The sequence below is a fragment of the Arvicola amphibius genome, chromosome 2, assembly GCF_903992535.2.
Source record: "Arvicola amphibius chromosome 2, mArvAmp1.2, whole genome shotgun sequence".
Taxonomy (NCBI): Eukaryota; Metazoa; Chordata; class Mammalia; order Rodentia; family Cricetidae; genus Arvicola; species Arvicola amphibius.
Genome location: NC_052048.2, coordinates 183,910,663 through 183,924,697, shown reverse-complemented (window position 1 = coordinate 183,924,697; position 14,035 = coordinate 183,910,663). Strand labels below are relative to the sequence as shown.

At 42.7% G+C, this 14,035-nt stretch overlaps 1 protein-coding gene across 4 annotated transcripts in view; it reads left to right on the top strand.

Moving 5' to 3' along the window:
* The window catches only part of Dgki (diacylglycerol kinase iota), a 454,067-nt gene that overhangs the window by 303,895 nt on the left and 136,137 nt on the right, over positions 1–14,035 (top strand). For all 4 annotated transcript variants that reach the window (XM_038320431.2, XM_038320432.2, XM_038320430.1 and 1 more), the window contains one exon: positions 9,674–9,774. In XM_038320431.2, coding sequence (XP_038176359.1) covers positions 9,674–9,774 — 101 coding nt within the window. The remainder of the gene's footprint in view (positions 1–9,673; positions 9,775–14,035) is intronic.

Here is a 14,035-nt window from a genome sequence, read left to right as displayed (position 1 = left end):
CCTGCAGGTGGTGGTGGCAGTCGCATATGTGAGAGTTAAAGAGAGGTCACTTAACCCAACAGGAAGGGCCAAGGAGCCTGGAGTCCTATGGTCCCTTCCAAAGCCAGTGCCCTTAGCCGACCTCAGGCTACTTCTGTCATGGCCACACTGTGTCCTCGAGAGGAGCAACACATAGAAATAGTTGTATTGATTTTTGCTCTGTTTATTGCTTCGTGTTTCTTGACAATGACTTTTATTGCTTTGATGGACAATTTTTGGTCATAAACCAACAAACAAACTTTAGTTCTTGATTTTTTCCCCCCTTGGATTGTATACAAAATAAGTGTTGCAACTTATTTTAAATTTTAAATTTATATTTGCCTGGTTTTCTTGGTACGATCATTCAAATGGCACTGTTTAGTTCACCCGAGGACTCTGAGAGGTTGGAAGGGGGGTGTGCATGCCTGTATTTATAAGATTAATAATCCCAGTGCTCTTCCCGTCACGTGTGAAAGGCCACACATTTTCTTCTGTGAAATGACATTTTTTAAGACTGTGCAAATCCTAGCACTCCCCCCTCCAGTGCTCCTCTCCAACAAAGGGAACTCAATTTGTCAGCTGTGAATACGATTTACCAGGATAATAAAGCAGTCTGGGATTGTAAACCGAAGTGACACTTTCTAGACAGCAAAGAAGGGTGAGATCTTTGTTTGCTAAGCAGACATTTGAATCCTGACACAGAAAATGTCTGACTTCCTGAGCGCAGGAGAGCTGCGGTCATCCTGGTGGTTTGTGAGTGACATTATGTCTCCCTGGCTCCCTCCCCCAAACTCCTTGTCCCCGTGGTTCTCTCCCTTCAGTCTGAACAACAAAGAAACACCCCCTGCTAGCTCAAGCTGCAGTTGTAAAAGTACCTCAAGCCAGCACTTTATCCTGGAACCCTAAGACGTTTTTTTTTAAGGAACCAGGAACCACATTTCATGGATTTGTTTCTTAAGGTGAAAATGACTTTGACCTGATAAGTTAGAAGCGTGGGACTTAATTCTGCCCTTGCATCAGTTCCCACTGTCATTATGGTTTTTTTTATTGTGATTATTACAAAGTTTTCATTTTAATTTCCATTGGTGTATGTTCATTTTGTGTGGTATTGGGTTACATAAGAAAGAATACTTTCATTATCTAATGAACCTTAAGGTATAAGCATATAAGGTATTGTTCTCATCCACTCTTCATCCCAGCTATTCATATCTGCAGAACTTTATTACATAAAACAAAAACAAAAACAAAACCCACATGTCCTTTCTACATCGAAATCCTACCTGTCCTCGTTTCTGGTGTGTTTGTCTCTTCTTTGCCTCCCATCATGGCATTTCCTCAGTGGTCCTGCTCTTTGAGCATGGAACATTATATGGCTGTGTGAGCCAGGGATTTAGAGACATTTTTCCTTGAAGGTTGTCATCTTTATTTGCCAGCATGGCAAATAAAAGGGCCAAGAGTCTCCAACGCCCCCTGCCATGAGAATTAAATTTGTATATGGTATTTGATCACAGCTAGAAATTCTCCTCAATTTATATGATAGCTGCTAACATGTTAAAAGCTTATCATGTACTGTGAGGAATAGCATAGCCATAGGTAGTATCTTGAGTATAAGGTGTTCATAATTTAACAGGTGTGAGGAGGAAGCAAAATCATTTGCCTGGTCATATTTCCATTTCAAACAGTGGGCAATAGAATATGGTGTTTGCAGCTGCAGGGAGGTCCTCTAGGTTCAGGGTGATGGTGGTAGTTTGGTCTGTGGTGGGTTTTAATGGGATATTATTTAATGGGATATATCAGAGAAGCATGGGCATTAAAAAGATGTTTAGAAGAAAAGGAGAGACTCAAGGGAGAAAGAGGGACTTACTGTGAGCTTAGGTGGGAAGTCAGAAGACAGCTTCCAACAGAAGTTCAAAAGAAAAAGAGTTTGGGGAGCGGAGATAACCGGTGTGGAATGCTGCCTGAATGTGAGTTAGGGTTAGTAGTGAGGATGGACTCAGCCTGCAGAGATGGCTGCAGAGATGGAGGGGAAGGGGGAAGTGAGGATAGACAGCCTTGACCTTGTGGAGAGGAAGCTCTAGTTTGACAGTCAGCTATTCTATATCCTCAAAGTAAATGTGGCTCTGGGGTGGTGCAGAGGTGAGGTCTGGGGTGGTGCAGAGGTGAGGTCTGGGGTGGTGCAGAGGTGAGGTCTGGGGTGGTGCAGAGGTGGGGTCTGGGGTGGTGCAGAGGTGGGGTCTGGGGTGGTGCAGAGGTGAGGTCTGGGGTGGTGCAGAGGTGAGGTCTGGGGTGGTGCAGATGTGGGGATGACTGCATAAAAAGCTATCAGAATTGACTGGCTGGATAGTAGCAATGATAACATTCAGGGCTGCAGGGAGGAGCAGCTGATAAGATGCCTTTGATGTACTGATCGAGGCTGTTGGCCCTTCACATCCTTAGGGCAGAAATAATGAAACCTGTCAGCTGCTTGTCAGTGGCATGGAGTAAAGCCATTGCTGTCCCCTTTGGCCCCTTACATGGCATGAACACAACACTCGGTAAAACACGTAAGGCACAGTTACCATATAGATAGTTCATTCTACAATATATTCATTTATCACACAGTTTCAAAGGATAAACACTTACTACAGATTTCCAGAGAAGTATGAAAGTACAGCACACATTTGAAGGTCTCTAGGAAATATACAAATTAAATTTTATTTCACAATAGTGTCTGGATATTTGGAAACAATAGTAAAAAAAAATCTCTGACATGTTTATACTTGTTTGGTATTAAACCTGTGACTGAGTCAGTGACTTAAAATGTGTTATCTACCAAAGTGCTAGTGGAATGGTCAACCAAAAAAAAAATGATAGAGAGGGAGATTTGGACTTTTTGGAGAGAATTTGCAACTGCTTAGAAAGATCTCAACAAAACCTGGGTAGCTTCCATCTAGCTTCTTATTCTTGGGTAAGGATCATGCCCATATTTTGTCACTATTTGAAGATTCCATCATAGGAAAACATCATATGGAATGATGACTTAGGTAAGAGCTAAGATACCTCTCAACTCTGCTGCTTCCACGATCGTACAGAAAGGTCTAGAGGAATCACTGTGTCCAGAAGTCTGTGTGTTGGCATAGTTCTCTAGTCCTCTCACAAACAGGAGTCATAGAGACTGAGAGGAGATGGCTCAGCAGTCAAGATCAGTTGTTCTGTAAGCATGATACAAGTTCAAATCCTCAGCACTCGTGACAATTCAGCTGTAGGTGCCCATGCGTCTGTAATGCTAGTGCGGTGAGGGGCAGAGACGGGAGGTCACTGGAGCTTGCTGGCTAGCTGAGTGGAATCAGTAAGAGGTAACGTGTTATAGAGAAGGGTATCTAGTATCCTCTTCTGGCCTCTGTGATGCCCCCCGGACACACACTAGGGTATATATGCCCCTGCCTTAGTAAGGATTACTATTGTTGCGATGAAACACCATGAACAAAAAGAAAGTTGGGGAGGAAAAAGTTTATTTGGCTTATACTTCCATATTGCTGTTCATTACTGAGAGAAGTCAGACAAGGTACTCAAACAGGGCAGGAACCTGGAGGTGGGAGCTGGTGCAGAGGCTGTGGAGGGGTGCTGCTTACAGACTTTCTCCCCTATAGCTTGCTTAGTCTATTTTCTTATGGAACCCAGGACCAACATTCCAGGGGTAGCCCCACCCAATATCAATGGTCTGGACCCTCCAATATCAATCACTAGTTAAGAAAATTCTCCACAGGCTTGCTTGTAGCAAGTCTTATGGAGGCATTTTTTTTAATCGAGGTTCCCTCATCTCAGATGACTTCATCACGTGTCAAGTTGACATAGAACTATCCAGCACACCCGTGTACAGAAGAATGACTAATCTATGAAGGGTTCTGCAGTAACATGTGTCTGGTAGTGGGATCACATGACAACCCACCATTAGTGAGATTCAAAAACTTCTGCACAGTTTTAGATTCCTGAGGCATCGTCCACTTCTCTGGAAAGAAAATAACAGAAGATGAGTGTTCTGTATGAATTTGGCAGACGTCAGAATTCCATCTTAAATTGCTGCTCAGAAACCTTTGTTCAATTTGGTTTTATTGTAAAAGCCTTTTTGGATGCATCTGTATTTACGTAATTCTCAGGGTCAGCTCAAAAATATCCAAAGGGAATTCTCAGCAGTTTCTAGAAAATTCCTGAAGGGAGCTATTGATTATAATTGTGTTTAAATAAAGACCATCTGATGTGAAGAATTGCTGGTCAGTATTCCTGGCTCACTATAGTTTAACTGAATACCGTGCATTCTGAGGTGGATTGTTTGTCTTTAGGTAAGGGCTTCTAATTCTTAATTATCTTTTTATTTGGGTGGACCCCTCTAGGAATACAGGGATAGGTGGGAAGAGCATAATCCTTCATGGGTTGACCTCCTGAAGTAGAGATCAGACAGAACACAGAAATGGACAGGCATGTCAGACTTCATCTGGGGTTTGCAAAAAGTGAGCCCACTGGAAAGCCGCAGTACAAAGCTCCCGTGCCCCTGTGCTGTAGCCTTGTGGATATGGGCAGTCCAGGAGAACTCATAAATATTTACTGCAAATGTGGGTAAGGTGGTGGAATTGCAAGGAGGAAGTGACTCATTCATGCTAGGACTTTACACTAATAACAAATATTTTAATCACAGATACTTAAAACATAAGGACCAGTTGAAAGACTTTTTTTTTTTTTAAAGATTAGTTAGACAGCCTGGCATGGTGGTATTTAATTCCATTACTCAGGAGGCAGAAACAGGCAGATCTCAGTTCAAGGCCAGCATGGTCTACAGAGTGAGTCCTAAGACATCAAGAGCTATACAAAGAAACCCTGTCTCAAAAACAAAATAAAATAATCAAACGAAAAAGATAAGTTAGAAACACACTTGGTTGTACCTAAACCATGCTCAAATAGAACTTTGTATTTGCATGACTTGAAAGAATTTAAGGAGTTTCATTTTATCATTAAATCAAGCCTGAAGGTGGAAGAAGACAGGGCTGTGATGATTTTCTATCTTGGTAAAGAAAGCCAAGCTTCTTTGTGATTCTGCATAAGAATTGATGCACTTGTATAATGAGTTTTTCAAAGGGTGCATCTTGCAATGAGCCATCTGAGAAATACTCATTAAGACAGGAGATTCTCAAGGTATAGTGGGCAGAATAATTATAACTTTACGGGTCCTGCCTGCAACATGAATTAAGATTTATGTTACCAACATCTTTGAGTAAAATTCCTTGGAAATATTCAGTCTCTCACTGTATTCCCACTCAACAGACATCCTTCATGCTATGGTTGGCTGTCTGATAATCAGAGTGCCAAAGTGGCTTCAGCTCTCATGTCCTATAGACCCAAAAGGACTGGGGAGGTAAGCTCAGTGGGGGAACACTTGCCTAGCAGGCATAAAACAGAGAGGGTGGAGTGGGGCAAGAGAGATAAACAGACAGAGATGGCCAGCAGAATCCAGGAGGAAGTAGAGAGTCGTGAGAACCAGGTGCAAGCTAAATGGTACCGACTACTCAGGAAGTTGTTACAATGGAAGCTATTCTCTTCCCTTGCAGATTTACAAGGCAACAGCTGTGTGCTATGTATCTAACAGAAACTACTGTCTGGATTGTTTGAAAACCCCTGTGTGAACTAAGGAGAGGTGATTATACTGTGACTTTTGAGGAAGTACTTTCGGGGGAGTTAAGAGAGTCCAGAGCTATGAACTTCCAATCTGTATAAGGTTGCAGAAGAAATCAGAGAGAAGTGGACAGGTTGCCATCCCACCTCAATAGAAAGGGAAGCGCACAGAATTCTGGATCTCTTCCAGGAAACTCGAGTGTCTCCTGGGAGTCAGGTTTAGAACTCTTGATACGATGCCGAAGCCAGTACGGGTGACTTGTAGATGTTGGCATGGAGGCAAATTCCCTTATGCTCAGGTTAGGAGTCTCTTCTATGCTCTACTAACTTCCTTAGCAAAATGTAATTTTAGAAAACTAATGGCAGTGCCGGTCCCCAGACTTCGGGGACCAGCTCTGTTGTCCTCCACCTTCAGTCAGCCAGCAATGGGGCGCTAATGTAAGGTGACATGGGGATACAATTCAGTTGCTTGGCTTTCACTTTTGTCCCCTGAGTTTTAGCTGTCCAGCTCCTTGCCATTAGCTGGCTCTGTGAAAAACCAAGTGGGAGACGGTCCATGGATGTGGAACATCACGACACCAGCCAAGAGAGACAGGGTCCCCCAGCAACCTCGTTAGAAATGTCTAGGGAAGCTCTTGTGTTTGTTCCAAGTTTCTTCCCATATCTGGCAGCAGCAGATGCTAGTGTTAGGCAGAATCTTGTTTAGGAGAGAAATGATCAGAGCAATTATCATAATGATATTAGCTAATCCCTATTTGACACTTAGAACATACCAGGCACTTTTCCAAGGCGCATCACGTGTTCTGACCCATTTGGTTCTCATACTGTGCCTATGAGGTTGATCCTGTTGTCATAATCTTATGTATGAGGAGACGACATTGCAGATTAACCAGGAAGTGAAGAACTTTGCTTCGGATCTAGTTGGTCTGCTTTGGAGCCCGGTATCTCTCAACAATTAGCTATGTTGCCCCGACCCACACCTACTGCTTATACAATAGTCGAGAGTGAATGAAAAAGGATTTCTGCTATTTAGCCCATGATCTGATAGTAAGTGACTTTTTTTTTTTTTATTTTTGGTTTTTCGAGACAGGGTTTCTCTGTAGCTTTGGAGCCTGTCCCGGAACTAGCTCTTGTAGACCACGCTGGCCTCAAACTCACAGAGATCCGCCTGCCTCTACGGAGGATGGTTAGTGACACAGTTCTGGAGACGAAATGAAATCCCAGCACTCAGGAGGCAGAGGCAGAGGCAGGTGAATCTCTGTGAGTTCAAGGCCAGCCTAGTCTACAAGAGCTGGTTCAGGACAGACTCCAAAGCTACAGAGAAACCCTGTCTAGAAAACAAAACAAAACAACAACAACAACAACAAAAACCAACCAAACCAAAAAAAAGAAAAAGAAAGAAAAAAGAAATAATATGTCAATTCACTTGGTATCTGGAAAATTTTATTAAATACTAGGTCCTAGTATATGATCATAGTGGGCTTCATGGAAGTTTGGAGCCCAGTGTTTTGAGGCAACTTTGTGTGGGGTGGGACCAGAGGGCAAACGTGAGAAGTTGGGAGGTGACAGTGGGCAGAGGGGAAACAGACTCTGCTGGGGCTGAGGTGGGTGTTACACATGCAAGTGGTTGGAAGGAGAGGCCAGCAGTTCTCTGAAATCTGTTTACACTTGGCAACTGCTTCCCTAACAAGGTAGCTCTTATTGCCTTTAACCACCAAAGACAGCCAGAGCTCAGTGGCATTTAATCCACTTGTCTCAAGAGAGTGTTTATACAGATCTCACTCTGCCCTGTGCTCTCCTTCTGCCTGCCATCACAGACTGGGAAAAGCCACTGCCTTTAAGGACTTCAGCTTCCTTCTCATCTGCCTTGTTTGTGGGAAAAAATTACCAGATACAGTCTATAAAGATTACTTGGGTTAGCTTGGGAATGAAAATATGATGCCCCTTGATGTGGGGGTAAGTCCTTGATGTGAAGCAAGTGTGATTACTGCTAATCACTTAATTCCTTCTTCTGATTTACCTCTAGCACCCGGCATTCTTTACTGTGATCATCACTTTTTCTCTTATGTGGAGTTATCATTTGTTTATAGATTGATATGCTTTTAAAATAGCTATATTATTTCTCAAAGAATAATGGTGTTCAATGCAAATGGACCTCAATCAGTTATTTAGAACTGTCACTTGAAACCACTTATTGAACTTTTATGCAGACATTTCTTTTATATACTCAAACTTTTAAGTCCCACAATTTGCATGCAGGAATTTAGACTACACACACACACACACACACACACACACACAGAGAGAGAGAGAGAGAGAGAGAGAGAGAGAGAGAGAGAGTTTTCTATAAAGTATGTGGTAGACAGATTTTCCTTTAAATAAATACAGCTCTATGCATCCATTTATAATATCTGCCTCATGTTTTCTTGATAGGATGTGCCATAGTTCACTTAACAAACCTCATGTAAATTGTTTACTGATAAATAAAGCACTCTTGGCACCAGGTGTAGGGATCAGCTGACCAGGCTAAACAATATTATGACTTTGCTGTCTTATGCATGGACTCTTGGTATTTATCTATAGTTTCATGGTCGCGGCTCCTCAAAGGGATATCATACAGGAGGAGGATCAGAACGATGAGTGTGGGGATCATATCTCTGCCTCTCCCTCTGCCATATAGAGCTACATGACCTTAAAATCACTTTATATTTTGAAGCCCCAGTTTCCTCTGTTGGTGGAGTGATGCTTGCAGGCATGTGATACTTAAGGTCTGGTCGGCTGATTTGTAGCTCTTCTATCAAACTAGATCTCGGCTCTTCTTAATACCACTAACACATTCATGGCAGATTTATTCTCCTGTGCTTCTGCCATGACCAGCACAATGCCAATAGACTGGGCACTCAACAGTCATATTTTGAGTGATAGGCCAGGCAGCCAGCACATCTGTCTCCAGGGCTTTCTCAGGATTAACCATCTGTGTGATTTTGTATAAAACAGTGAACCTCATAAATGTCTACCCATTACCCTCTTTATGATTTGTACACTTATCTACTTATATTTTAAATACTTGAAATCTCTCTCTCTCTCTCCTCTCTCTCTCTTTTATTAGCAATGTTTATTAGCATTTACTGTAAAAAATAAACAGCAGTCTTGTGTTTGAGGAAGTTCTTTCAGCCAATGAAGTTGAAGGGTGCACATGGACCAAAAGGAACACATTGCTCCACACTGGAGGTGATAAATATTAAGTTTTTTTTTTCCACTCAGCTTAGGCCTAGAATGAAAACACTTTGAAGATGTGACTTAAGACACATTAAGGAATCTAGGAAGTTGAGCAGGATGCTTCAGAGAATTCTGTACTTCCTGTTTAATTAACTAGTACATGTCCCGAGCCAGCTTGAATGAGTTCCTTTGGTATGAGTTGTGCACTTCATTTTGAGGGGCCTTACCGGCAACATCAGTCACAACATACTTTAACTGAGTGTGCTTTCAAAGACTCCTCAATAAATGAGAAATCTCAACCTTGGTCCTATGTACTTCAGATACCTTGTTTGTATTTTTAAATTCATTTTTTAGAAAACTTCTTTTGAGGTAAGACCATTGTTAATCAATTTTGACTATTTTGGACATATTTACTACTATTCTGTAGCGCCAACATCTACCTCATTATTTTTCATTACTTGTGTCTAATTTATCAATTTATTACACACAATGAAATGCATGGTGTTATTTAAATTTTTGACAAATTAATAGCCAAAATTACATAGGGATGTTCCCCCATAGCCTTTTGTTCCTACTCCTGTGTTCTCGCCTGAATTTTGGGTACACTAAGTTTCTAGGGAAGGATTCTTCAGCTAATTTTGGTGTCCCAGTAAACAGGATGTATTTCTGGTCTGTACATAAATCTTTTCTTTAACCCACAGGAGATACAATTGCCCCCAGTCCCTCCAGGACCCTGACTCACGGCTCTGCTCTCTCTCTCACTGTACCTGACCTCTTGGTTCTTGTCTTGCAGTCCCCAGTCTGTCCCAGATCGCCTGAGGATCCGAGTGAACAAAATCAGTTTACAAGACTATGAAGGACTCCACTATGACAAAGAGAAACTCCGGGAAGCGTGTAAGTTACCAGCGCCTAAGGGACTGAGGCTGTATAGTCTCAGCTCGCCCTGGGTTTTTGGTGGGTAGATTCATTAAACCTCATGTCCAAGAATGCGGTTGGAGAAGGGAGGGGAGCTGTGTCATTACCATGGGAGCTTCTGGTGATGATACATGGACCAGAGAAAATGGCAACAGGGAAGAAAAACGGTGAAGCTAGGCATTCCGACACATGTGCTCTTGGGTTAGGCTCAGCTTAATCAAAAATTAGAAACGCAGAAGGTTGACACAGAAACAGCTAGAAACTTTTGAGCCGCCACAAATGTCTTCTTGAAGTCTGCCTTAGGAAATGCTTCCAGCATGCTCTGGGTTGTCCTCAGAGTGATCCAGGAAGACGCTCTTTCCTTTCAACTCCTATGCTCCTGTAGAATGTCACATCAAGGACCATGACCCTGGAATGCTGAGCTGATAGGGTGATTCGCTGATTATGGGGGAGTACTGTTTCTGAAGTTGTAATTTGAGTCAGCCTATGAGTTACTGTCAGTGTTTATCTTTTATATCCTCAAATGCACGGCTAATTGTTAATTCACCAAACAGTACGTCTTGGACATTGTTTATATGCTGATCATGGTTTTAGATCAGTTCTATACCATGATTGATGTTTAGAGGTTATTTGGTAAAATGGATAAGGAATTGCTATTGTAAGTGCTGCAGATATTAAGGTTCTGGGTTCTCTCATATGTGGGGACCAATTGTCAAATGAAATAAGGTGGGGTGAAGAAGATCAATACTCAAGAAAATAGACATGGATACCACTGGAGGCAAAGGACTTAATAGAACCAAAGCTTTACCAAGCCCGGTATTAACTGGCCCAGTGTGGAGCTGACTGGAAGGTCTAGTTGAAATGGGGGAGATGGTGCTGCAGACAGAGGGCAGCCAAGCCTTCCCGGGAGAGTGGCTTCCAAATCCTGCTGACTCGACACTGAGCTGGCACAAGCTTTAGCAACTGGAAATCCTGAACCCAAGGAGCCTCTTTCTGTTGGGTGTAAGGGTTGCTACAACCTGTAGGTGGCCGTGAGCAAGGGTCCTTTTGCTGGTGGGTCCTACATTGAGCCTACTGGGAAGCTCTATGGGGTCACTACTCTCAGCTGCTGTCTGCTTCAGCAAGTACCCTCTTCTGTAGCTATCCGTGCCTTTCGATTTCTCTCAGCCTCCCACCCTGTCCCTGACTTCCATTTTCTTTGGCAGACAAATGTGAACTAAAGGACTAAGTGATTCCCCGAATCCCTGCATCTCTTCATTTTGTTAACAGTTCATTAAGGATTATGTTTTCTAATATAAATGAGGTCTAAGTGACAGATTAGTACAAAGCCCAGTTTAACCCACTGACAGACGAACGAGCACATGTATGATGAGATACAGCTACAGCTGAATTAAATAGAAACTACTCAGAAAGAGCAATGGTTCCTGCTCACCTTTTCTCATGTTTCCAAACTAATAGCTTCCAATTACTAAAAACAATAAAACATAATGCATCTCAAGTAATGTCTTACAGCTTAGCATCCACTCTGAGCAGCTGGCTGGGAGTGGGATACATTTGAAGAGCTCTGAGGCTTTATCTGTTTTATCTTCTCTGGGCCTCTCTCTCTCTCTCTCTCTCTCTCTCTCTCTCTCTCTCTCTCTCTCTCTCTCTCTCTCTCTCTCTCTCTCTCTCTCTCTGCGTTGCTGCTGGAGGTAATTGTGATTTGGGTTTTTCCAGGAAGATGACATTTCTTGGCAAGTGCTTTCTTGATTCATCCTCTCTGAAATGATCAAACTTCCATCTGAACAAACGTCTTAAATTGGGAGCAGTGACTTGGCTTAGGCATAGGACAGATAAATTCAACGGTACCTTTGGAACCCAAGAGAATCAATCAACTCTTAAAGGGGAACAGCAAGGAATATATTAAAGATCTGAGTTTGAAAAAAAAATCAATTGGAAGTAAAAGTTGCTAAGTCAGTCATTCTACTGTTAATAAGTGGTGGTGTTGCTTCCCAGCTGTGGGTACATAGGGAAGCTTAGCTTTTGAGGTCACGAATTTGCTGACCCATGCTCTTTTGCCTGAGTTTACCTTGCAGTTGGCTGCAGAGCCACAGAATGGCTGACAGAGCTCAAGCTGGATAGGAATAATAGCTAGTTCAAGTTCATATGTGATGTGCACGCCAAAACACATTGTTTCCGGAGCACTAATTAAATGAAGTTCCCGGAACACATCTAGATAAAAGGATCCCCAGAAGTGTACTCTGACCTGCATTCCGGAAGAACAAAGAAACCGAGTCCACTCAGGAGATTCATTTATTGTCAACAAAGTCTCAGCTCGCAATGGTGTCCTACTGCGTTTAAAACATTAGCGCCCTTTGTTGATGACACGGCCAAGTGATTTCCCCGGGCAGTGTGGGCTGCTTGCCATCACTATCTAGCTGATTCCTGCTCATGTGTCTAGATGATTATTCATATTAGGTTACAAGCTTGGATGTTTGTTGTCTAGCAAAGCTTGGATGCCCGCTTCCATCTGCGACTCAGGTCTCCCTGATAATCCAGTGTGGCAGCCCTTTATTGTTTTGTTTATTTCAACAGACAGAAACGCACCTTCGCTCTATCAGACACACGTCTCCCTTCTGCTAAGGTCCGACTCTCCTGGGGACCCATCCCTAATATACCAGCATAGGGTATATAAATACTCAACCATCCCCCCCTCCCTGCACTTGTTGATAAATTTAATTGAAACACAGTCTCTTCCTCGGTTATAATTTGCCAGTTCTCAGGGGAAAGGTGATGCTTCCCAAGAGTGTAAGGAAAATGTTACATCAGATCTCTTATAGTGACAACAGAAAAATCCCTTCTGCCAAATGAGTGAGATATTCAAATGAATCACTGATAAAACAGGGATATAATTACATAGGCCATGCAAAGGGTAAGCAGCTTTGGACACGGTTACGGCTCTAGCTACAAAAGAGACTTAACTGGACATACAGTTCAATGGACAGAATAGCTTGAGTGAAGTCAACATTTACCTGTGTCCCACCCAAACTGATTATACTTTACTTTGTTGTTGTTGTTGTTGTTATTGGTTTTCAAGACAGGGTTTCTCTGGGTAGCAGCCCTAGGTGTCTTCTTGTAGACCAGGCTGGCCTTGAACTCACAGAGATCCGCTTGCCTTTGCCTCCCGAGTGCCGGGATTAAAGGCGTGTGCCACCACTGCCCAGCTATATATGGTACAAATTAACTCTACATTTTTTTTATTCTATAAACAAACACAACCATTATTTGTCAGGCTGCAGATCTGATCTCTTTGAGGGACGAGTATCCTAAAGTGGCAGGCCCATGTTCTAACATTCATAGCATTTACGAGAGAGAGAGAGAGAGAGAGAGAGAGAGAGAGAGAGAGAGAGAGAGAGAGAGAGAGAGAGAGAGAGAGAGAGAGAGAGAGAGGAGAGAGAGAGAGAGAGAGGGATTCACTCACACAGAGGGGGATGGATACAGGCATGAATTTATAGGAAAGGAAAGTCAAGGAGAAGATGTAGGGAATAATGGATGCCAAAGCCGAGTCTCTGGCTTTTGAGCTGAGCTGGAGTACAGTAGGGCAGGACTAGGTCTTCTTGTATCAGAGGGTGCTGTCAGGTGTAGGTCTCTGCAGCAGAGGCTGGCATTCAGATTCTGTGTCAGGAAGATATTGCTTTCGTAAGTCCATGTAGTATGTTGAATAATAGTCTGAGTCTGAGTAAACTGAGTTATCAGGCTAGGTACAAGGGATCCTAGAGATACAAGAATCAAAATGGTTGTTTAAGGAATATTTATAGGTAAGAGTCAGGAAGTCCATGAAGAGTTTTAAAATTCATTTTGAATTGAATTTATTAAGAGGAAGGGATGAGGTAAGTAGAAGAGTTAATGACAACAGGCACCTTGAAGGGTGTGTTTTTGATATTTAACTTAAGTTAGGAGAGGCAGTGGGAAAGGCGTCAGAGAGTACAGGTGGGTTTTAGTAGAGTTGTTATGGATGTCCCATGGAGCAGTGTGGGGAGTCCTCATCAGAAGAATGTTAAGTCTCATACCAGGGATGGGAGGAGATTGTCCATTAAAAGGACTAAGATAACCCAGTAAGTCTGGCCTTGGACTTGTAACGCTCTAACTCTCCAAACTCACTGACATCAGCTAGAGCTCTAAAATCCAAGCGCAGCTTCATTTTGCAACCTTAGTTCACAGTTAGTTTTTCCACTGGTCAAGCACTACATTCCGGGCATGT